Source organism: Barbus barbus (genome assembly GCF_936440315.1).
Source record: "Barbus barbus genome assembly, chromosome: 1".
NCBI lineage: Eukaryota > Metazoa > Chordata > Actinopteri > Cypriniformes > Cyprinidae > Barbus > Barbus barbus.
Window position 1 is genome coordinate 36,002,029 of NC_136729.1, and position 25,622 is coordinate 36,027,650.

Below are 25,622 nucleotides of genomic sequence, written 5' to 3' on the forward strand. Positions count from 1 at the left end.
TAAAAAAAATGCATGCATCCTCACAGAAATAACTCATTCCTCCTCAATCAATAGGGCTCCACTCACCCCGACTCAGAGCAGTGCAGAGCTGCAACACACACCGGCTATAGCCAACCAACAAATAGATTGCTTCATTAATTTCACCAACCTAGGGCGGAGTTTAGTGATGGGTATTCACGTCATTGATGATGTTATGATTTTTGGATCTCGTGTCACTAAAGGTGCGGTTATGTATACATCACATAAGAAAGATTAGTGTAATATCTAACTTGTAGAACCTCTTTCTGTATCATCAACACAAGGAAGACAAGTTTAATAAATACATTTTATTAACAAAAGTTAGACAAGAGTAATCACAACTACTAAATGAATACCGTGAATGAAAAAAAGGAATAAAGTGCATAAAATGCATAAAATTCACGTGATAACTTTGGGTGAGGCTATGCCAGAACTATGTTATCTGGAAAGATAAACTGTTGCTACTCTGAAACAAATAAGGTGAAGGACCTTATTATGCATCAAACAAATACATGAAAGCAGGGGCGTAGATTACACGGGGGACGCAGGGGACGTGCATCGTCCCCCACACTTTTTAATTGGACAGTTGTGTTCTCGACATGTTGAGGTTTTAATGGAGCAATATATATACAGGTCCTTTTAAAAAAATTAGCATATTGTGATAAAGTTCATTATTTTCTGTAATGTACTGATAAACATTAGACTTTCATATATTTTAGATTCATTACAACACAACTGAAGTAGTTCAAGCCTTTTATTGTTTTAATATTGATGATTTTGGCATACAGCTCATGAAAACCCAAAATTCCTATCTCAAAAAATTTGCATATTTCATCCGACCAATAAAAGAAAAGTGTTTTTAATACAAAAAAAGTCAACCTTCAAATAATTATGTTCAGTTATGCACTCAATACTTGGTTGGGAATCCTTTTGCAGAAATGACTGCTTCAATGCGGCGTGGCATGGAGGCAATCAGCCTGTGGCACTGCTGAGGTGTTATGGAGGCCCAGGATGCTTCGATAGCGGCCTTAAGCTCATCCAGAGTGTTGGGTCTTGCATCTCTCAACTTTCTCTTCACAATATCCCACAGATTCTCTATGGGGTTCAGGTCAGGAGAGTTGGCAGGCCAATTGAGCACAGTAATACCATGGTCAGTAAACCATTTACCAGTGGTTTTGGCACTGTGAGCAGGTGCCAGGTCGTGCTGAAAAATGAAATCTTCATCTCCATAAAGCTTTTCAGCAGATGGAAGCATGAAGTGCTCCAAAATCTCCTGATAGCTAGCTGCATTGACCCTGCCCTTAATAAAACACAGTGGACCAACACCAGCAGCTGACATGGCACCCCAGACCATCACTGACTGTGGGTACTTGACACTGGACTTCAGGCATTTTGGCATTTCCCTCTCCCCAGTCTTCCTCCAGACTCTGGCACCTTGATTTCCGAATGACATGCAAAATTTGCTTTCATCCGAAAAAAGTACTTTGGACCACTGAGCAACAGTCCAGTGCTGCTTCTCTGTTCAAAAGTGGCTTGACCTGGGGAATGCGGCACCTGTAGCCCATTTCCTGCACACGCCTGTACACAGTGGCTCTGGATGTTTCTACTCCAGACTCAGTCCACTGCTTCCGCAGGTCTCCCAAGGTCTGGAATCGGTCCTTCTCCACAATCTTCCTCAGGGTCCGGTCACCTCTTCTTGTTGTTCTGCGTTTTCTGCCACACTTTTTCCTTCCCACAGACTTCCCACTGAGGTGCCTTGATACAGCACTCTGGGAACAGCCTATTCGTTCAGAAATTTCTTTCTGTGTCTCACCCTCTTGCTTGAGGGTGTCAATGATGGCCTTCTGGACAGCGGTCAGGTCGGCAGTCTTACCCATGATTGCGGTTTTGAGTAATGAACCAGGCTGGGAGTTTTTAAAAGCCTCAGGAATCTTTTGCAGGTGTTTAGAGTTAATTAGTTGATTCAGATGATTAGGTTAATAGCTCGTTTAGAGAACCTTTTCATGATATGCTAATTTTTTGAGATAGGAATTTTGGGTTTTCATGAGCTGCATGCCAAAATCATCAATATTAAAACAATAAAAGGCTTGAACTACTTCAGTTGTGTTGTAATGAATCTAAAATATATGAAAGTCTAATGTTTATCAGTACATTACAGAAAATAATGAACTTTATCACAATATGCTAATTTTTTGAAAAGGACCTGTAAATGCAGAATGATTTAAAATTCAAAGAGACAAGATAATTTATACATGACGTTTACGTTTCCATGGCAATCAGTCACTCAGTTTGTGACGTCACGCCATGCCCAGGCTCGCACCCGCGGTAGAGGTCGAGATGAGTTCAAAGCGGCAAGAAACTCTTCACTCCTTTTTTACGAAAAAGTCAAGCAGCGTAAGTTGGCATGTGGGATCCGAATAGTGTTGCACGGTGTTGAGTGACTCTGCCTATTGCTCTTGTTGAATAATTAGCAAGTTTTGATGTTCATTATATGGAGAAATAAAAAGCTGCCTGGACAAACATGCACTTATTTATTTTCAGTGTATTTTTCCGTAACTCTTTTGTAACGTCTTTTATTTTAACACGTATGTATGTTATCAGAACCCTTCAAATAAGAATAAAGATAATGTTGAACTGAGATTTTACAGCGTTTGCAGCATTGTGACAATGCATTTCAATCAAGTATGCAAGCACTGATCTGATACAGGATCGATCTTAATTTAGGGGTGCTCTGTCATTATTGCACTAATTTTACGTGTTTATGTGTTGTCAAGAATGAACAAGAAACAGTCATCCTAGGTTTGTTAGCAGAATCAGGACGACACACAGTGACAGGTGAGAAGAGTGGCTTTTAACACCTGGCTGTTTTTACATTGTATAACGTCTATAATACACAAGCGTTTGTAGGATTATATATGGACCAATCATAAAAAACACATAATTAGTCAAATATAGAAATATAAAAAATAACATTAGTATGATGAACAACTTCTCAGCTATCATTTTTAACTACAGTATGTAATTATTAGCTTGCATATTGGTTGTTTATTAGTTTATTAGTTCTTAAGCACATATTAATTCTGCATTCTTCATGATCATATTCTGCATCCCATAATCCTAAACTTAACAACTACAACGACTACCTTACAAGCTATTAATAAGCAGTAAATGAAGAGTTTATTGAGGCAAAAGTCATAGTTAATAGTGAATATGTGTTCCCCATTCTAAAGTGTTAAAAAATAATTTAGGATACAAATGATTGGTTATTGTCCAGCAGTGTACTTAATGTGTTATTTTCTTCTGTATGTCACTATTCCCTGTATGTACATGTTTCAAACACTACTTTATTTGCTATAGACAGAGGCAGAAGTGAATTCACAGTTGAGAGTGAATGAGGCAGAAAGTTTCAGTGAGGCTTCAGAGGTAAAGATTATTTAGAGCATTGTCTATGATAAGATATGTCTTATACTTTTTAACATAGACTAATCAGACTAATGTATAATAGAACAGAACAGAATAAAGAAGTATGTCAATGTGCAAGTATCCATTACTGTGTGCCATGTACTGTACATACAACACACAAAATGCAATTTGAAATATGTAAACAATAGTGCCCTTATAAGGACATCTTTGTAACTTATACTCAAAAAGGTGCATATTAGTACCATAGAGTACCAATATGTACCGTAATGTACAACTATGAAACTTTTTGGGGTAAATAAGGTACAAAGATGTGCTTTTAATGGTACTGTCCCAGTGACAAGCTGTTGTATTTCTTTCTTTTTTTATTTTTTCTATCTTTCTTTCCTTCTATTTTATAATCATATATAATAATATAATCATAAAGCATATTAAGCAAAAAGGTATGATTCAAAATAAAACCTGTCAATTAGACAAGGGTTAGCTGAAAAAAAAACAACAACAAAAAAACAGGTATAACACTAGACATTCCGTCCCCCCCACTTTTGAAATGATGGCTACGCCCCTGCACACACGTCTCTTGCATAAACACACAGATCGGAGATCGCGCTCACACACGGAAATATTCACAAGCATGGACACCTGTTGCGCAAGTTTTATTAATATAGTAGCTTCGATACTGAATCGCTACATTATATTTCTCAGTAACTAGGGGCTAAATTGATGTATTAAAGTAACGAAACTCACATCTTCACTTTTGCTGAATGAGATGGACAGACATTTACATGTACATTTATTCATTTAGTTGAGTTATCCAAAGCGACTTACAATTGCTATATATGTCAGAGGTCGCACGCCTCTGGAGCAACTAGGGGTTAAGTGTCTTGCTCAGGGACATATTGGTGTCTCAGTGGATTCGAACCCTGGTCTCTCACACCAAAGGCATGTGTCTTATCCACTGCGCCATCACTACCCCAGACGCAATTCAAACACACAACTTTCATCTCTCTCCCTCCCTCTCTCCCTCTCTCTCTCTCTCTCTCTTTTGCGCATGTGCGTGTTTGGCGTGGTGAGGAGTGTGAGGTGTTTGATTGATCTTTAAATATTTCTCTTTTTTTCATACTGTATGGGGTTCTTTTTCTCACCGTAGTTTAAAATTAATTGTGAAGAAGTAAGAACTTGTTTTTTATTTTGGTTGCATCCATTCGTGGACGATAAACATGGCCTCGCCTTCTAATGAGGGAACGCCGGTTTTCTCCATTGGAAATGGTTGCAAATGTTTTCCCGATCAAATTTGTACGGGGAGGATGTACTTATGGCTATAGGAAAGATTGTTGGCCATGATAAGATTGTTTCGGCGTCTAGGATGAACAAGGCCGTTGTTGTGTTTTTAGAAGAAGATAAATATGTGAATGTGCTTGTAGAGAGTGGAATTGAGATGTCGGACATGTTTGTGCAGGTGACACCTCTGCGTTCCCCTGCGACGCGTGTCATAATCTCGAATGCGCCCCCGTTCATAAAAAACGAAGCGATAATAAAAGAACTAAGTCGTTTTGGAAAATTTGCGAGTACAATTAGAGCTGTTCCGCTCGGCTGTAAGAACGATGCACTGAAGCACGTAATGTCTTTTCGGAGAAAGGTTTTCATGTTTTTGCAAGCACCTACAAAGTTTTTGGAAGTGTCTTTCCGTATACAACACGGTGAAAGCTCTTACATGATTTTCGCAACAACGGAAAGTATGCGTTGTTTTGAATGTGGGGATTTAGGTCACAAGAAATTGTTTTGTCCTCGCAGAAAACAAAATGAGGAGAAAAGTGCAGAGACTGAAAACATTGAAATGAGAAATCAGTCGGATCGCGGTAAAACGGACAAAACTGAAAAAAGACCCACGCTTTTAAAAGAGACGTCGGCGCAATCGAAAAATAAAAAACAAAAAGTACAAAATGAAAAACAAATTGAGGAGACTCAGGATAAAAGCCCAACTAACAGTGGACGTACTCATTCCCTTGAGAACATAGGACTACAGCTTTCAGAGGGACAGGTTGAGTTAGAGAAGGAGCCAATGTCAAGATTAGAGGTGAGTGACTCTTCTTTTCCTAAAGTGCTTAGTGTTTCAGAAGGAGCTGATCAGAGTATTATATGTGGCAAGGATATGGAAATTGAAAAGGCTTGTGGAAGTGGTTTACAATTTGTTGAGAATGATGATGATGATGTGTGTGTAGATGAATCAAGATGTGATAGTGACAGTTGTTCAGAAGTTTTTGAGTTTGAGTTGAGTCAATGATCTGAGGATTTGTATACTGTGAAAGAAGTTAATGATTTTCTGGATCAAACAAAAGGACAGAAAGTTGATGTCCTGAAGTTTTTTCCTGATGCTGCCAAATTCTTGAGGTCAGTTATGAGTGTACAGAAGAGTGTAGGTAGTGACGTTATATCAAAACAAAAGAGATTTCGTTTGAAGAAACTGGCTACAGTAGTTCGTAAATGTTTAAAAGGAAAGAGAAAGAATAAATAGGTTCACATGGTGATGAGTGCTGCTCTTATCTTTTTCCTTCTCTGTCTTTTTTCTTTCTTGTTTTTTTCCCCTCATTTAACATGCAAATCTTAAGAGTTAGTTCCTTAAATGTTAATGGAGCGAGGAGTAGAGATAAACAAGGCTTATTAACTGAGTTTCTTAAGCTTAAAGAATCGCATGTAACTTTTTTACAAGAAACTCATAGCGATGAGAGTAATGAGGCAGATTGGGGATTGTGTTGGGAGGGCAGTTACTCTTTAAGCCATGGAACAAATTTAAGTGCTGGGCTAGCCATACTTTTTTCACCTTACCTCAATGTTGATGTATTGTCAAGCGTAGAAAAAGGTTGCCTTCTTGTTGTAAAAACAAAAATTGATGAATACAATTTTATATTTGTTAATATTTATGCTCCAAACAGAAGTGCAGATAGAATAATTCTATTTAAAAAACTGAGTGAATATCTGAGAAATGTAAATGCTGATGATTTCCTAATAGTAGGAGGTGACTGGAATTGTACAGTTGATTTTACATTAGATAGGAATAATACTGAACCAGATTTTGAAGCGCCTGCTTTGTTAAAAAATGTTATCTTTCAAAACAATTTGTTGGATGTGTGGAGAGAGAGGAATTTAAAAGTAAAAAAATATACTTGGGTAAAAATTTCACAAGGGAGAATAAGTGCAGCTAGATTAGATAGATTCTGTGTTTGTAAGAGAACTAATAACAGGATTGTGGCTGCGAACATTGTACCATGTAGTTTTTCAGATCATCATTTTTATTTTATTTTATTCTTCATATCTATTTTTATTCTCATATCTATTTGTATTTTATTTTATTGCTAGTTTATTTCTGTATATATGTTTACTGTACTTTTTCTATTTGTATTTTTTTTGTAAACTTGAGGTTTTTCTTAATTTTGTTGGACAATTTGTTGGACAGTCGTACAATACATTTCACTACATGTCGTACTATGTATGTATATGTATGTGAAAATAAAATTTGAATTTGAATTTGTTTCTTGTAATTTTACTTTGTCACAAACTCAGTGCAAAAGTCCTTACTGGAAATTGAATGTACGTTTATTTCAGGAGAAAGACTTTATTGAGAGATTTAAATGTTTTTGGGGTTTTTGGGTTTCTCAGAAAGGTGAATATGAAAACTTAATTCAGTGGTGGGAATTGGGAAAAACACAAATTAGAATTTTTTGTCAACAGTTTTCTTCTTTCTCTACAACACAAATTAAGAGAAAAATCAACGAATTAGAAAAGGAAATAGTACAGATTACTTTGAATGTGGTGCTGCAACCAGATACTGTAATGACTGAGAACTTATGTGAGAGAAAAATACTCTTACATCTCTTTTACAAGTGCAAGCTAAGGGGGCACTTATAAGGTCACGTTTTTTGTCAGTACGTGATATGGATACACCAACTACATATTTTTTTAATCTTGAAAAAGTCTCAAAAAAGCAGAGTGTAATGCATTGTCTGACATTCCCAGATGGGTCTAAAACGTCTGACCCAAAGAAGATGAGGAAAATTGCTGTGGACTTTTATTCAGAACTCTTTAGAGCTGAAAGCTGTGATTCACAGAGTACATCGGACTTGTTTCAACAACTTCCTACTCTTAATGAAAAACAGCGAGAAAGCTTGGACAGTGTTTTTTCTTTTCAAGAACTTACTGAAGCAGTACAACAGTTGAAACCTGGTCATGCACCAGGTATTGATGGTCTGCCGGGGGAATTCTATAAAGTCATGTGGGGAATCCTAGGTAAAGACTTCTATGAGGTGGTACAGAAATGTTATGAGGAACAATATCTTCCCAGGAGTTGTCAGAGGGCAGTTCTTGTTCTTATTCCCAAAAAAGGAGACACAAGTCTCATGAAGAACTGGAGACCCGTTTCCATCCTCACCACTGATTATAAAATTCTGGCAAAAGTTTTGGTCAATAGACTGAAGTGTGTTTTGGGTAATATCATTCATAAGGATCAATCATATTGTATTCCGGATAGAACTATTTATGATAACATTTCTCTAGTGAGAGATTTACTGGATTATTGTAAATTAAATGGTATCAATTTAGGTCTTCTTTCATTAGATCAAGAGAAGGCATTTGATTGTGTAGATCATGAGTATTTATTCAGAACACTAAAAGCTTTTGGTTGTGGTGATGGGTTTTTACTTTGGATTAAGACTTTGTATACAAATTCTTCATGTTTAGTGAAAATTGGAGGAGATTTAAGTCCACCAATTCAAATGCAAAGAGGAATCAGACAGGGATGTCCTTTGTCTGGTCAGTTGTATGCATTAGCAGTTGAACCTTTGTTGTGTTTATTTAGGAGAAATGTGTCTGGTATATGTATAGGAAATAGTGTTGATAATGAAATTAAGCTCACCGCATATACAGATGATATTACTGTTTTTGTCAAGAATCAAAAAGATGTAGACACAATTAGTAAGTGTCTATGTTTATATGAAAAGGCATCATCTGCAAAGTTAAATTGGAGTAAAACGGAAGCTTTGTGGTGTCTTGAACATTCAACAGAAGTCTTACCAGTCATTCCTGAAAATGTAAAATGGGGAAAAATAGGTTTTAAATTTTTAGGGATTTATTTAGGGAGTGAAGAGTTTAAAAAAAAGAATTGGGAGAATGTAAAGGATAAAGTATGTGCTAAGTTGTCTAAATGGAACTGGTTGCTGCCTCAGCTATCGTATAGGGGAAGGGTGCTGGTTATCAACAATTTAGTGGCATCCACCCTGTGGCACAGGCTAAATGTTCTGGACCCACCAATGGACTTTTTTGTGGATATCCAGAGAGTTTTTGTTAATTTTTTCTGGACTGGAAAGCACTGGGTGAAAGAGGCAGTCTTGTATCTACCAGTTCATGAAGGAGGACAAGGCCTAATTGATTTAAAATCCAGGTATGCGGCTTTTCGTCTTAAGACTGTCCAACAACTTCTTTACCATCAAGATCAGAATTGGAAGGAAGTGGCATGTGCCCTCTTGAGGAGGGTGGGTCGTATGGGTCTCGACAGACATCTGTTCTTAATGAACTTGAAGAATATGGACCTTAACGGAATCTTTTTATGCTTCAGCTTTACAAGTGTGGCAGATTTTTTCTGTGGAAAGAGTTAATGTCTGGAATTTGGAAGAACCTTTGTTTTTTAATGGACTTTTGTCTACTGAACTGCTGAATTCAGGCACTCTACGTAATAATCTGATAAAAGCTGGCATTTGTAAGATTGGACATTTAAAGATTAACAACCAGTGGTTTACAGCGGAAGAATTGCAACTTAAAACAGATATTCGGTCTCTTCGAGTTCTTCAAAGATTGCTGGAGGAAATAAAGAATCTTTTGTGTCTTCGGATACTAGATTTGGAGAACTTTGAAGGATTATTCCCTGAAATACGTGTGTCTGCGGAAGTGGGAGATTGGGAAGAGGCTGAAGGGAGTCTATTGACTTTTAGAACACCTGAACTTGGAAACTTTGAACTTCTTTCCAAGAAAGCCCTGTATACGATTTGTGTTAAAACTCTTAATCTAAGAGCTCTTGACAAAGTGATCGAGTCAAAGTGGATCGGAATGGTTGAGCAAGGATCTTCCCCGAAGGGTAGTTGGAGGTCCCTATACAAGAGGCCCACTGAAAAAAGATTAGGTGATTTTCAGTGGCGGATTGTACATTGGGCAATAGCCACAAACAGATACAAAGTACATCTGGATCCTTTGCATAGTGTAGAGTGTAGTTTTTGTGGGGAATCTGAAACAGTTAATCATCTTTTTGTTGAATGTTCAAGATTAAGTGGACTTTTTTGGTTGTTAAAAGAAGTTTGCCAAAGGTTAGGTTTTTTGTTTACTAATGGGTTATTTATATTTGGGCCAAAATATAGTGCTGCAAATAAACAAAAAGTTGTATTACTGAATTTTATTTTTGGTAAAGCAAAGATAGCAATTTGGTTAACTAGGAAAAACAAGACTCTTAATTTAAGTGGAGTAGATCCAGTGCATATGTTAAAAGGTTTTATAAAGGGACGATTGATGCTGGAGTTTGCTTATTATGAAATGATCAATGATATTGAGACTTTTTTTTATGTGGGGAACCGAAGGTGTGTTGTGTACGCCCAGTGAAGGGCAAGATTATCAGATAAGTTTTGGAGTGTTATAAAAGAAGATTTCTTTTTTTTTTTTTTTTTTTTTTTTTTTTAAGGTGTTTGAATACTGTTTTAAGGTGGTTTTGATTATGTTTTGCAAAACTTATTGTAAAATAAATCAGATTTTAAAGGTCTCTCTCTCTCTCTCTCTCTCTCTGTGTCTGTGTGCGCATGCGGGAGCGAGTGAGCAGAGCGTGGTGTGTGAGGAGTGCGAGCGGTTTGTCTGTGAGTTTTTTTCTTTCTTTTCTATCGATTCTAAGAAAGTATCTTGAGGTTTGTTTGTGGAGTGGTACTCTTAAAGTAGGGTAAGGCGCTACCGGTCAGCGTTTTGCTGAGTTGGATGGCGGAGTCTAGAGGGGTTTCGCTGGAACAGCTAACTAGGCGGCATGGCATTAAAGTTGTTCCAGCGGAACGCTGTTCGGTGGAGGAATGTAGCCTAGCTGTGGCTAAAGTTGTTGGACATAAAAGTGTCTTATCGGCGGCGAGAATGAACAGTGCAATTGTTCTGTTTTTAGACGATGTCAATAAAGTTAATGAGATTGTGACAAGCGGAATCGTCTTAAATTACGCTTATACGGCGGTGATGCCACTAATGCAACCAGCGAAAAAGGTTGTTTTGTCTAACGTTCCACCTTTCATTAAAGATGAAGTGATTGTTAGGGAATTGGTTAGACATGGAAAGATTGTGTCGCAGATTAAAAAGATCACTTTGAAGAGCAAATCTGCTGAATTAAAACATGTGGTTACATTTAGGAGACAGGTGTACATGATTCTGAATAATGGACAAGATTTGAATCTTGTTCTGAAATTCAGAATTGATGACTTTGATTACAACATTTATGTAACTTCAGAGACTATGAGGTGCTTTAAATGTGGTCAGGAAAATCATATTGTACGTGACTGTCCGGACAATGAGACAAATGAAGCAGTGCATGTTGTTGGTTTAGATGGTGAAATTCAAAAGGAGAATGAAACTCAGCAAGTGCAGGATGAAAGCTTAAATAAGGATAAAGAGGGTAATGACAGTGACGGGAGTGAGCAAGGAGCTAAGTCTGAAAATATGACAAAGAGAAAAGAACAAAAGATAGGATGTGAGGAAACTGAAGCTAGAAATACTGTCATTGATAGTAATGGTGAACTTGAAATCATTAAAGATGTAGATATGATGGATGATGATAGTTTTTTCAAAACACCAACATTGAAAAGGAAAACTAATGGGAAGAGAAGGGGACAAAAAGCAAGAAAAGAACAGGTTCAGGAAAAACAGATGAAAGATGTGGATCAGGGAGTGACTTCTGAGTGCAGTAATTCAGATGATTCTTTCTCAGAAAATGAGAATGAATCTATAAGTTCAATTGATTCAGTTTCTCTCAGGAGGTCTGAAAGGAATGTGTGGTCTGAAAGGAATGTGTACACCTCTGCAAAAATTAAGGAGTTCTTGCAAAAAACAAAAGGGATGAAAGGAGTACAAGTAGAGGCTTTCTTTCCTGATCGCGATTTATTCATAGAATCAGCAAGAATCTCAATGAAAGAAAAAGGGACAGGGAGTCTTACAGAACAAGAGGGTTACAGACTGAAGAAAATGGTTCAAAAGTTAAGAACAACCACTTTGAACAATGAAAAAGCAGTGTTTTAAATTTTATTATTTTTTGTTTATTTTTTTGCCTCTGGTATACTCAGTCTTTTTTTTTCATTAATTCATCAATTAGTAATTTAAGGTTGGGTAGTGTTAATTTAAATGGAGCAAGGGATCAGAAGAAAAGAGCAATGCTTTTTGATACAATAAAACAAAAAAATATTGACATTATGTTCATTCAAGAGACTCACACTGACTTTCAGAATGAAAATGATTGGAAAATAGAATGGGATGGAGAAGTGATTATGAGTCACAAAACTAACATCAGTGGAGGAGTTGCTATTTTGTTTAAGAAACATATGAGTCTGGATTCATGTAAAGTAGAAAATGTTGTGGATGGACGACTGTTGAAAGTACGGGTTAAATTAGAAAATGTTAGTTTTGTTTTTATAAATGTGTATGCACCAGTAATGGGAACTGAAAGGGTTATGTTTTTAAATAAGTTAAGAGAGTCATTGGAAAATTGTGAGCCTGAAGAGTTTTTATTTATAGGAGGTGATTTTAATTGCACTGAAAATGATGTGATTGATAGAAATCATAATGAGCCTCACAAAGAATCGCAACGTGTGTTGCAAGAAATTATAAAACATCAAGATCTGTGTGATATTTGGAGAGTATGGAATAAAGCACAAAGACAGTACACGTGGACACAAATAAGGCAGTATCATGTAACAATGGCTAGGTTGGACAGATGGTATTGTTTTAAACATCATTTCAATACCATTAAAGGTTGTACAATTTTACCTGTGGCTTTTTCTGATCATTGTCTGGTAAAATGTGATATTTTTATCAACAATGTTAAATAATCAAAAAGTGCTTATTGGCACTTCAATACTACTTTGTTGTCTGACAACTCTTTTTGTGATGCTTTTAGGTTTTTTTGGAATAATTTTAAAGGTACAAAGGCGTCGTATGTCACTTTACAGCAATGGTGGGATGTTGGAAAAATACAAATATACGCTCAATGCTTCAAGAGACATTTCCCAATCGGTAGAAGTTCTAGAGAAGGAAATTTTAGATTTGCAACATTCTTTAGTATTTGGAAAAGATCAGGAACGTGTTAAAGCTCTTAAAAGAAAAAATTAAATTTTAGATGATTTGTTGAGCATCAGGGCACAGGGCGCTTTGGTACGCTCTAGATTTCAGTGTGCAGCACATTTGGACAGTCCAACCAAATTCTTCTTTGTTTTAGAGAAAAGGAATGGACTAAATAGAATTATGCATTCTTTATTGTCTGAGTCTGGAAAAGAAATTACAGAGTCTAAAGAAATCAGGAAAGTAGCAGTGGCCTTTTATGAAGAACTGTATAAAAGTGAACAGGTGGTGGAGGAAGAAACAGCCAGTTGCTTTTATGAGGGTTTACCTCAGGTTCCTGAAGGAGTAAGGTGAACTGGTGAAGCCGCTCGCGAAAGAGGAACTGTAAAATGCCCTAAATAGTATGAAATGCGGAAAAGCTCCGGGGATCGATGGCATTCCTGTAGAGTTTTATAAAGCATTTTGGGCAGTGGTGGGGGATGACTTGTTCAATGTACTCAATGACAGCTTGTCTAGAGGCTTGTTGCCTTTGAGTTGCAGAAGGGCAGTGATCACCCTCATCCCTAAGAAAGGTGACCTTAGGAATATAAAGAACTGGCGGCCTGTGTCTCTCTTATGTTCTGATTTCAAGGTTTTATCCAAGGCTTTTGCTATTAGGTTAAGGGAAGCAATTGGTTGGATTGTTCATGTGGATCAGACGTACTGTGTTCCTGATAGATCAATTTTTGATAACATTAATCTTATTAGAGACATTCTGGAACTTTCTAGAGCATTGGATTTTAATGTTGGTCTTATTTCCTTAGACCAAGAGAAAGCGTTTGACAGGGTTGAACATAGATACCTTTCGCAGACGTTAAGGGGATTTGGTTTTGACACGGTTTTTATTAAAATGATTGGGACTTTGTATAGAAGCATTGAAAGTATGCTTAAAATTAATGGTGGTCTGAGTGCTCCTTTTAAAATTACAAGGGGCATAAGACAGGGATGCGCTTTGTCTGGGATGTTGTATGCTCTAGCGATTGAACCTTTGTTAATAAGAATAAGGGAAAAGATTGACGGCTGGAGTATACCTCGCTGTGATTTTAAAATTAAAATATCAGCCTATGCTGATGATATAGTGGTGTTGGTAAATAATCAAAAAGAGGTGGATGTTTTAAAATAAATAATTGATGAATTTGGAATTTTATCATCGGCCAAATTAAATTGGGCTAAAAGTATAGTTTTTGTTTGTGGAGGGTGGGAGGGTAAATCACTTCCACGTTTACCAGGTGGGTTGGAATGGAAGAAGGATGGTTTTAAGTATTTAGGTGTATATCTGGGTGATGAGTCTATGATGCGAAAGAATTGTGAGGGAGTTTTAGAAAAAATGAAGGGAAGGTTGGAAAAATGGAAGTGGCTGTGGCCTAAATTGTCTTTCAGAGGACGGGTCATCATTATTAACAATTTGGTGGCTTCAGCATTGTGGCACAGGATGGCTTGCACTGACCCTCCTAATGGACTCTTAGCAAAACTACAAGCTGTTGCAGTGGATTTATTTTGGACTAAGTACCATTGGGTACCGCAGAGTGTCCTTTTTCTCCCCAGGGAGGAAGGAGGGCAAGGACTAGTACATCTGGCCAGCAGAGGAGCAACTTTTCGTTTACAGTTTATACAAAGATTTTTAACTGGACCAAGAGACCTTGTGTGGAGAGAAGTTACTAGTTTTATTTTGAATCAGGCTGGAGGATTGGGTTTGGACTCTGCTCTGTTTCTAATGGACTCAAGAAAGATCCAGCTGAATGGACTACCCTCTTTTTATAAAGGGCTTTTTAAGGTGTGGAGTTTCTTCAGGAAAAGGAGAGAAGATTGTGGATCATCTTTACACTGGTTACTGGAGGAACCGATGATTTGTGGAGCCAGACTGGATATGTCCAATGAAATGTCATGGAACTTTGAAAGTGCTATGTGTAAAAAAAGGAAAGTCAAATTGTGTAATTTAATAGAGGCTGGAGGCTCTGAGTTAAACAATGCAAAGGAGGTTGCTTCTTGTATTGGGGTTGTTTCTCTTAGACTAGTTGAAAAATTGTAAATTTTTTTAAAAGAGAAACTTACGATGGAAGAAATGTCTCTCCTTAAAAGTTATGGGGAAGGGAAAGTGGTTCCCAACAAGAGAGACCCTTTTCCAGAAATATATATTTTCCCTGATTTTGAAGGTGCGTGTGGAGAACTGGTTAAAAACGTAGAAGGTTTCATTTTTAATGAGATTGATGGTAAGAAAATGTACAAAACTTGTGTTAAAATTTAAAATTTTAAAATTTTAAATGAAAGAGTTGGAAATATTTGGAGAGGTAAATTGGGTTTTGATCAAAGTATAAAGACGGAGTGGAGAGTTTTTTATAAATCTCCTCTGGATAAAAAGGTGGGGGATCTCCAATGGAGAATTGTACACGGCGCGGTTGCTGTCAATTCTTTTATTCATATTATTAATTCCAATGTTAGCGATTTATGTCCGTTTTGTGAAGAAAGAGAAACAATTTTTCATTGTTTTACAGAATGTTTAAGACTCAATTGTTTATTTAATTTTCTTACATTTGTTTTTAATAAGTTGAATGAAAGTTTTAATGTTCAAAACTTTATTTTGGGTTATCGGTACTCAGCAAAGAACAAAAAGAAATCACAGCTTTAAAATTTTTTGGTGGGTGAAGCAAAAATGGCAGTGTATATAAGTAGGAGAAACAAAGTAGAAGGTGAAGAAGTATGTGAAATTGTACCTATTTTTAAGAACCGGATAAAAGCACGAGTGTGGGTAGATTTTAAATTTTATAAGATGATGAAGGATTTGATGTCTTTTCAAAATGTCTGGTGCTACAATGATGCAATCTGTTCCCTTGTGGACGACTTTAATTTTTTCTTGTCTGTTATAATGGTCAGTGTTATTTACTTGTGATATTGTTGTGTTTTTTTTTGTTGTGAATTGTTGAAAATTGTGCAATAAAAGAGCTGTTAAAACTCTCTCTCTCTCTCTCTCTCTCTCTCTGTGTGTACGCATGCGTGGGCGTTTGTTGAGTGAGTTTGCACGAGAGTGGGGTGTGCTGGTGCGAGTGAGTGAAGCAATTATTGCTTTTTCTTGGACTTTTTTCCCTCTTTTTAGTCAGTTGGTTTTCTTTTATTTTGTGTATTGGGTCGTCCTTTTAGGAAGTGTACCGCGGGTTTTGCGGTACTGTAAATGCCGGGATGGCGGCGGCTTCCGTGCAAGGAACGCCACCTGTTCTCTCACTCCGTAATGGGTGCAGGTGTGAGTCAGACCCCGATGTTACGGTAGAAGAGTTGCTCGTAGTTGTGGGAGAGCAAGTCGGGTTTGAGAACATACTGTCGGCCTCACGAATGAGCAAAGCGATCGTTGTCTTTTTGACGAGTGAAGCTTTAGTGAATCAACTGACTGTGAGCGGAATATGGGTGAAGGAAGCTTTTGTACAGGTTACCCCGCTGTCCGCTCCAGCTACCAAAATTACCATTTCTAATGTCCGTCCGTTTATTTCTAATGATGTTATCATTAAAGAATTAACGAGATTCGGCAAAATTGCAAGCCCTGTCAAAATGATCCCTTTAGGGTGCAAAAATGCCGCTCTTAAACATGTGCTCTCTTTTAGACGTGTAGTCTATATGTTCTTAACTTCATCAGAGCGCTCATTAGAAGTATCTTTCCGCGTTTCGCATGGAGATAACTCGTACATGGTGTATGCTAGTACCGAGAGTCTTAAATGTTTTGAATGCGGGGAGTTTTTCTATTTTTATAGGCATTCAACAGAGACTTATAGAAAAAGTCTATAAGTCTCTGTTGAATGCCTCTTGTCAAATCTTCTGGGGGCTCCAGCACCATCATTGTGTGCCACAAGCACGAGGCAACCAAATTATTACAGACCAGTACTCTTCCCCTGTAAGAAAGCTGGGGTAGCAGCCAATGCCAGTGAGACAACTGAGCACACACTTTCTCCATTAGGCCCTCCCAGTTTTGCTTCTTGTATTCATCATTTCCCAAAAACACACCCAAATACTTTAAACCTGCCCTTCCCCATTTCACCCCCCCTGGAAGTAAGGGACCTTTACTGTCTTTTCCACACCACAAAGCATCACTCTTTGTCCAATTAACTTTTGCAGAAGAGGCTTTACCATAACATTCTAAACTTTCTTCTAAACAATGAATATCTCCACTGCCACTAATTAAAACCATAACATCATCTGCATAAGCAGAAAGTGAAGGATTCTAAGTGGTTGGATTTTTTTGGGTCAGGCTCTTCACCCAAAGGTAGTTGGAGGACCTTGTACAAACCCCCCATTGATAAACGGTCTGGAGACCTGCAGTGGCGGATTGTGCATGGTATAATAGCTACGAACAGACACAGAGCACACATTGATCCACAGGTAGGGGAGGGTTGCCCTTTCTGTGGACAATCAGAAACAGTTTTTCATTTATTTTGTGAATGTGAAAGACTTGTTCCTCTGTTTTGTTTTTTAGAAGAATGCTGCCATAAATTAGGGGAGACTTTTACTAAAGTTTTCTTTATCTATGATCCTAAATATAAACTTTCCAAAAGGGAGACCCATGTATTAGTGAACTTTATTGTTGGCCAAGGAAAGTTGGCTATTTGGTTGTCACGAAAAAATAAGATGGTTGGAATGGGACAGACTGATGTTACTTTGATTTTTAGGGGGTTGATAAAATCACGTTTAAAGGTTGAATTTGCTTTTTATAATTTAATAATGGATAAAGAGACCTTTAAATATAGGTGGGGGATTAATAACTGTATATGTGAGGTTGATTGTGATGGATCTCTGAATATTTATGTATGATAATGATTATATGATGATGTTGTTGTTGTTGTTGTGGTGTGTAAAAAAAAAAAAGATATTAATTAATGTTTTCTGGTAATTAAAGAGAAGTTTAAAAGTCAAAAAAGTATCTCTCTCTCTCTCTCTCTCTCTCTCTCTAATTAATTCAAATCAATAATATATTTAATGCATTGAAATACACGTGATCTTACCGCTCTCTGTGTCTCATTTAAAGAATGCTAGATCTCTGCTGCGCGTCAGGTGATTATTTGCCTCCGTCATGACGAGAACACTTTAAGATGCATGCATTAAATAATTTAAATGCAGTTAGCCGTAGATTACATAAATGACAACATAATTATTTTGTATTGTTCAAGTTAACAGTTGGTTTATTTAGTAATTTATTTTTAAAAAATATAATAGATTTTGAACATCTGAAATGACATCAATAAATAATAATAATAAAATATAGCCTATATATAAAATACAAGTACTAAACTGCTAAGTTCAACCTCAAGCATTCCAGTTATGTTGGTCCTAAAGCTTAGCAGGACCTCATTGCTTTCACAAATCACAAAGAAATTGAACCACAAATGGACCCACAAACGAACCTTTGTTCACATTTACTAGCTGAACTGCTCCGAGAGCATTTGCAGGGCTCAAAAAACACCCATAGGCCCTGTTTACACTTGGAATTAAGATGTGTTTTGGTGGATCGGATCACAAGTGGACAACACTAAATATAGGTGTAAACGGTGTGTGAAACGTTTTGAGCTTGTCCACTTTCGACCACTTCCAGAGGTAGTCGAAAACGCATTCGACCGGATTGCTTTCGTGGTGTAGAGGCTGATGTTGTCGAATGAGTTTGAGCAGCCACAAAAGACTGTCTACTGACCTAATACACGTTAACATTGCGCACACTTATCAGACGGGATTTAAACTTTGACAGGCCGAATTTGAAGTATTATTTTTTTGATAACATGAAAAAGAAACAACAACAGTAAGTACAAGCAGACATAATATTAGTGCACGATAACTTTAGCCCTCCCTCTCCTGTTTTGACGCCGACAGAGGGATCCGCCCATTTACCCTCCTCTTGACGTAATCACTAGGGGGGTTAATCTGGTCAGAAGTGGTCGAAAGTGGACAGAGACGGATTAAAATGTCAGGTGTAAATGTAGCAGGTGTGTAAGAAATGATTTTGTGATTCCACTTGCCATGACCATATTTGGCGTTTCCTGCCGCCATGCTGACTTGGGGGGTTGGCGCACTTTGCTGCCTCCCAGTCTGTATGAGAAGTCACAGCGGTAGGTCGCACACGTTTTTGCAGGGATTCAATTAAGGCCTTATTTCATGTAACAGATGAATTCACATGATTATATTTGTATGATTGTGATTTAAATCCCTCTGTGATGCACACTCAGGTGTTTCGTTGATTTATTATTATTTTTGTATTATGTGTAATATTCTCTCTTTCTCAGCGTCGTGCATTGCTGCCGCACGCTGGTTTATATGCTGCACGAGTCCTCATGCATGTTCGTTTGTGTTATCCAGGTACATGTTTTATTGTTATGTTCTCAAAATGAGTTTTTGTGAAAGTATATGGTCCCAGTCTGTATGAGAAGTCACAGCGCGTCGTGCATTGCTGCCGCACGCTGGTTTATATGCTGCACGAGTCCTCATGCATGTTCGTTTGTGTTATCCAGAATAAATGAGAACATGAAGGCAAGAATTCCTGTATTTCGTCCTTGATTTCTACACAACGCAGAAAACACACCGCTACATAAACAAGTATTTGTCTCCATTGTCCACTTGTGATCAGATTGACCAAAACGCATCTTAATACCAAGTGTAATAGGGCCATAACTATTATCCATAACCACTGCTCCGGGTGTGTGTTCACGGTGTGTGTGTGTTCACTGCTGTGTGTGTGCACGTTGGATGGGTTAAATGCAGAGTACAAATTCCGAGTATGGGTCACCATACTTGGCTGAATGTCACTTCACTTCACTTCACTTCACTTCACATAATCTCTTTTGCAGTAGAGAAAGCTGCTCACATGTAGGCTTCTACGATCAACAGTGAGGATCACAATCAGCTTTTCCGCATATACCTACTGGCCCCGATAATCATAACTTCTACCGCTTGCTCCATTTCAGCAAATCAGTTTTTGTAAATGAATGACTTGCTCTACCTGATGCTTTGTTGTTCCCTATCTGTCGGTCACTATGAGTTATGTCGTGACGACATTAGGGGATTCACTTGGGAGACCCAATCATCTCTGACTTTAAGAGAAAATGCCAATGAATATTGGCTAGTGGATTTTGCATACCTGAGCCACTCCCCGTGCATACGGGTATAAATAGGTTACAGGTGCATCCACTCATCAGATTTTTGCTTCGGAGCCGAGTGGATGAACGTGTTGATCTCATCTGAAGCCATTCATCATCTGTCTGGAAGCTTTTCTGGTTGGTGTCACGGTGCGAACAGCGTTGTCCCTGTCTGCAGCGATTCCCCTGGGCACTTCAACTAAAAGAACAGATTTCCTAAAAGAGCAAATCACGGTTGGGTCGCATTCTTTTAAAGACGCCATTCCGGCCATGTCCTCTTGGTTGCGGTCGTTTCCTATCCTCCATCGACAGTCATGATCGTTGTCTTCAGTGTCTGGTCATCCAGAATTCTGCAGCTGCGTTCGTGGATAGTTTATGCGTTCGTTTGAGCATGTAACCATGGCAGCACTGCAATCACGCCTCTCTCTCCTCATGGGGATCGGAGGGGCTCCCCCTGTCACTACCCGCGCTGGCTCCTCTGCCACGAGCAGAGAACCATCGGCTAGTGCTCTGGGCGATCTTGGTGTCACCTTTTACAAGAAAAGATAATTGTCTGTTTTGCATAGATCGATACAACTTTCACTTTTTAAGACTAAAACAAAAGATGGATTCATTGTTATTCTTTATTAAAAAGCACAACAACAATAAAACAGTAGGCTACAATAACTAGCTTACATAACCTTTATTAACAAAAACGAATAAGACGAGGCATGGCATAGGACACATCACATGCTGTATTACCGACTAATAAATTACACAATGTTTAGCAAACACTGAGGAATCAAATAAATGATCATAAAAATAGCCTCCATAGCGTAACATAAGGTAAACAGCAAAGATAACAAGCTTCTCTGGTTTAAGAAGAGGTCTTTTACTTTAGTTTGAAAACCAAATCCTCCGTTGCGCTCCGTCCACGGCGCGCACCCTCGTGCTCATACTGATGAGGCAAACCAGGCTTTACCCACAAAGCCCTCGCGCTGAAAGCGCCTCTCTTCACGTGATCGGTAAAATCTGACTCCTGCTCCAATGTGCCGCGTCTCGGCAGCACGCGCTGTATGAAGCAAATGCTTTAGGGCAGCGCAGACCATGCACTCGCACAAGTGCGACCACGTCAAATTTTTACTCGCACAAACTCTCAAAAAATGGTTGCAAATTTTGGTCGCAGTCTAGAGCTCTGCTCCCCTAGACAGGGCTATCAACCCTGCTAGGGTTGTAAGTAGATAGCCCACTCTGTGGTCTGGGCAGCCTATAGGAGGGTTTACCTCGTTAATTAGGCTAGCTGTGCAGGACTAGCTGTTTGATGGCTCTGTGATTGTTCCCCTTCTTAGGGTTTTTAAGTAGTGGTCTCCTTGAGCCCTTACCTAGACTGTGCTGTCTCCCCTGCTAGGATTTTAAGTAGACAGCCCACACTTTTTGGTCTGGGTAGTCTCAGTCGGTCCCCTTCTGATTAGACAGCATGATTATTGCACAGGTGTGCCATTAGGCTGGCCACAATTAAATGTGCAGGTTTATCACACAGCACAATGCCAAAGATGTCGCAAGTTTTGAGGGCACATGCAATTGGCATGCTGACTGCAGGAATGTCCACCAGAGCTGTTGCCCATGAATTGAATGTTCATTTCTCTACCATAAGCCGTCTCCAAAGGCGTTTCAGAGAATTTGGCAGTACATCCGCCCGGCCTCACAACCGCAGACCACGTGTAACCACACCAGCCCAGGACCTCCACATCCAGCATCTTCACCTCCAAGATCGTTTAATCGGAGGATTGTTTTTTTTATTCAGTAATAAATGTTTTAAAATGTAGCGAAGTACAATACTTCAAACAAAATATACTTAAGTGAAAGTAAAATTACAGATTTTAAAAATTACTTTAAAAAGTAGAAGTACACAAAAAGGCTACTCAGTAACTGTTAAGGTTGTCTGGTGTGTATAAAACAAAGAGCATGACGAAGGAGTTATTTTAATTATCCACTGACTGAGAAGGACACAACTAAATGTAAATACAAAATAATAGCAGACAAGGGAACATAGGCTTTAAATACTAAACTTAATCATCAGGAAACAGAAACAGGTGAGGAGCTAATCAGGAAAACATGGCAAAACGCAACTAAAACAGAACAACATGTAACATTTCGCCCCCTCCCGGAACGGTGCGTCCTCGCACCGACAAGAGTCCAGCAGGGGAGGGAGGGTGGGGGTTCAGGAGGCGGGCGTGGAGCAGACGAGGGGCAGGCAACAGAAAAGGGGCAGAAACAGTCCAAGAAATAAGTCCATGGGGGAGTGGAGGGTGGGAGAAGCCAGGGAGGAGCCCAGAGCAGGAGGAGCCAGGTGGAAATCCAGAGGCCAACCAGGATGAGGCCCCAGGGCGGAGTCGAGGGAGGGAGGAGCCAGGGTGAAGAAGGCTTTGACGACACCCTGGGGATGACTGACGGAGACTGAGCCGATGGACGAGAAGCCAAGGATGGAGCAGAGCAGACGGAGAGCCAGGGTGACATCGAGGGTCCGGAGGGCCTAGGCGGAGCCAGCGGCTCAGGCGACTGAGGTGGGGCTCCAGAATGCCGCGGCGGAGCCGGAGTGATGGAGGACGAAGGTGGAGCTGAAGGGAAGGAGGAGCCTGACAGAGCCGGAGGGACAGAGTGATGAGGCGTAGCCAGAGGAGTGGAGTCCCAAGGCGGCGGATGGTCGACGACTGACCAAGGCGGAGCCGGAGGGACGAGGGAGCCCGGTGGAGCTGGTGGGAGGACGGGCCACAGTGGAGACGAGGGAGCTATGAGCCAAGGTGAAGCCGATGGTTCGGAGGACCGAGATGGAGTCCAGGGCTCGGAGACTGGAGGTGGAGACAGGGGATCCTCACACCTTACCAGAGCTGGAGGCTGGAAGTCCCAAGGCGATGGATCAGAGCGCCCAGCTGGCGCAGACTGAGGGTGAGCTGAGGGGCTGACAGGCACCAGCGGAACTTAGGCTGAGGAACTGACAGGAGATTCAGGACTGGACGGAACCAGTGGAGACACAGGAGATTCAGGGCTGGACGGAACCAGCAGAGACACAGGTGATTCAGGGCTGGGTAATACCTCCCCAAACCAGTCAATAAAGATCCCTTTCGAAGATGTCCAAAAGTTCCTCAGAATGGTTCCCAGAAAATAGTTGCAGCTCACCCTCAGTCGCGGGAGTGTGGGCGGGGCTTCCCTCCAAGCCCTCGATCACCACCAACACTCCCTCGGGGACGGACGATGTTAACGATAGGCTCAGTCACGGGTCTCGGATCTAGCTCATGTGTCACGGCAGGCTCAGGCTCTCTGTCTGAAGTGGGCTCTGGCGAAATCTCCGTACAGCGGGATGACGTCTGGCTGGTCTCTGGAATGTGAGTGGGGCTGGAGATGTCTTCCTCGGCAGGGCAGAGATACAGTCCATTTTTCTCCAGCACCCACTCCACACAAGCAGCGAAATTCTCCTTTGGACCGTCCGCTGGCAGGCATGCCTTACACCGCTCACTCAGATTGGCGATGTAGAAAACACAGAGCGAGCGGTCCGGGAAGTGAGTAAGGCATGCCAGATCGATAAAGTTCCTGGTGTGGTCTTCCAGCGGACAGTCCTGCTGCTCCAGGCAAAGTAGCTGGACTGCGGGCAGGTCCATAATGGGAGAGGGAAGGAAAAATAAAACTAACAAAAAAAAACACCGCTAAATAACTACTCAACAGAATAGCAGACCCTCAGTTAAGGTTGTCTGGTGTGTATAAAACAAAGAGCACGACAAAGGAGTACAAAGGAGTTCTTAATTATCCACTGACTGAGAAGAGCACAAGCAAACGTAAATACAAAATAATAGCAGACAAAGGAACATGGGAGAACACAAGCTTTAAATACTAAACTTAATCATCGGGAAACAGAAACAGGTGAGGAGCTAATTAACTAATCAGGAAAACTAGGTCAACGGAAGACATGGCAAAACACAACTAAAACAGAACAACATGTAACAGTAACAGTAACGCGAGTAAATGTAATTTGTTGCTTTCCACCTAATAAATGCTGATTCACTTAATTGTTTTGTTTTTGTTTTTTAATCAGAAATTAAAGATTACATCAAATTCACATCTGAAAAGTTGTTTAGGACAGAAGCTGAAAATTTTAATTGAAGGCAATTTGTTTGTGCATGTGGGTTCAAACTTAAACAGACATGTGCTTACCTGACACATAAACTTCACTGGATCTGCAGCCTGCTGGAGGAAGTGGGCAATATCTTCCATGATGGTGTAGTATTGTAAGAAGGCATTGCCTTTCATAAGGCCTTTACTGTAAAGTGTTACAATCACATGTCCAGCAGTAAAATCTGCAAACACAGAATATATTGCCACCAAATAATAAAGGTGCGTTCACGCCATATTGTAATAACCGTAATTACGAGATACCAACTTGTAAAAAGCATTCACATCCTCATAGAATTCGTAATTACAACTTGGGAACTGGGAACCGCTTCAGGAACTCTAGCTGCGTCGAAGTGCTATGGTAACGCCCCCAGCATGACTGCGCTCTGAATTACATGTGAAATCTGTCCAATGGATGGGCGAGACATCACGGGCGGGTGGCGTAATCGGCCAGAAAGCATAAAAGCACATGCGGTGGAACCGACATCAGCTTTTTTGTCATTCAGCAACCGCTACTCTGTGTGTGTCTGTCGATCTGTGTTGTGAGCCTTATTTAGTGTTGTTTGTCCCTACACAATCACTTGAAATAAGCTCCACAGTGTCTAAAAGTGCAGAGAAAACTAAGTACTTGGTTTAGAGCAGATTGCATTACAGGCTGTGTGTTCCTCCCTGCAAGCGCTACATCCTTGCTGGGGATACACACAGTCCGTGTGTGGTCTGCTTGAGAGCAGAGCACGCAGAGTCAGCTCTCGAGGGAGCGGACTGCCCACTTTGTGAGCGTTTGTCACTGCGTAAGCTTGCTCTCAGAGGGCTCTCTTTGAGGAGGGAGCCTTCACCAGCATGCCTCGCAGTGCTGGCCCGCTTTCGCAGAGGCCGAATCTAGCATTCTCACTTGGGGCTGGAAGCCCGCGGTGCGGTTCTTCCCCTTTTGAGTGAGAGCTCGCTGTTGCAGTGCGCATTGCCGAGGCATTACGTCATTCTCGTTCCTTTTATGAATCCTTTCATGTCAGACTGTGTTTACTTGTCTGGTTGTCTTTCTGCATTTAATTTTGAAGAATTAAATGATATATGTCATCTAACTAGGAGAGGTTAGATGTATATATATATATATATATATATAGATGTGTATATATATATATATATATATATATATATAAATGTGTATATATATATATATATATATATATATATATATATATATATATATATATATATATATATATATATAGATGTGTATATATATATATATATATATATATATATACATACATGTGTGTGTATAGGAGCCTCTTGGGATATTCTCGAGTGAGAGCACGATGTTTTACCTCTCTTCCTCTGAGGAGGATGAGGTGGTCAGCAGGGATCAGCAGGTCAGCAGCCCCAAATGTGTTCCAGCTCCTCATTTAGGGAGCGCCACTTCTTGTACTCCCCAGAATATTGGAGTCAGAGTGGCGCTCCCGGGTCGAAGGCGGATCTGCGGACCGTTATTCTTGCCGGATAGTCTTCGGCTAAGACGTCCTGCTGCCTATGACCCTGGACTTTTGAGGGCTGGCCCTCTGGGGAAGAGGG

General features: G+C 39.8%; 1 protein-coding gene across 1 annotated transcript in view; it reads right to left on the bottom strand.

Moving 5' to 3' along the window:
- LOC306871044 (B-cell scaffold protein with ankyrin repeats-like) overlaps positions 1-25,622 on the bottom strand; it is a 170,796-nt gene that overhangs the window by 110,854 nt on the left and 34,320 nt on the right. The window contains exon 5 of the mRNA XM_079418714.1: positions 24,096-24,238. Coding sequence (XP_079274840.1) covers positions 24,096-24,238 — 143 coding nt within the window. The remainder of the gene's footprint in view (positions 1-24,095; positions 24,239-25,622) is intronic.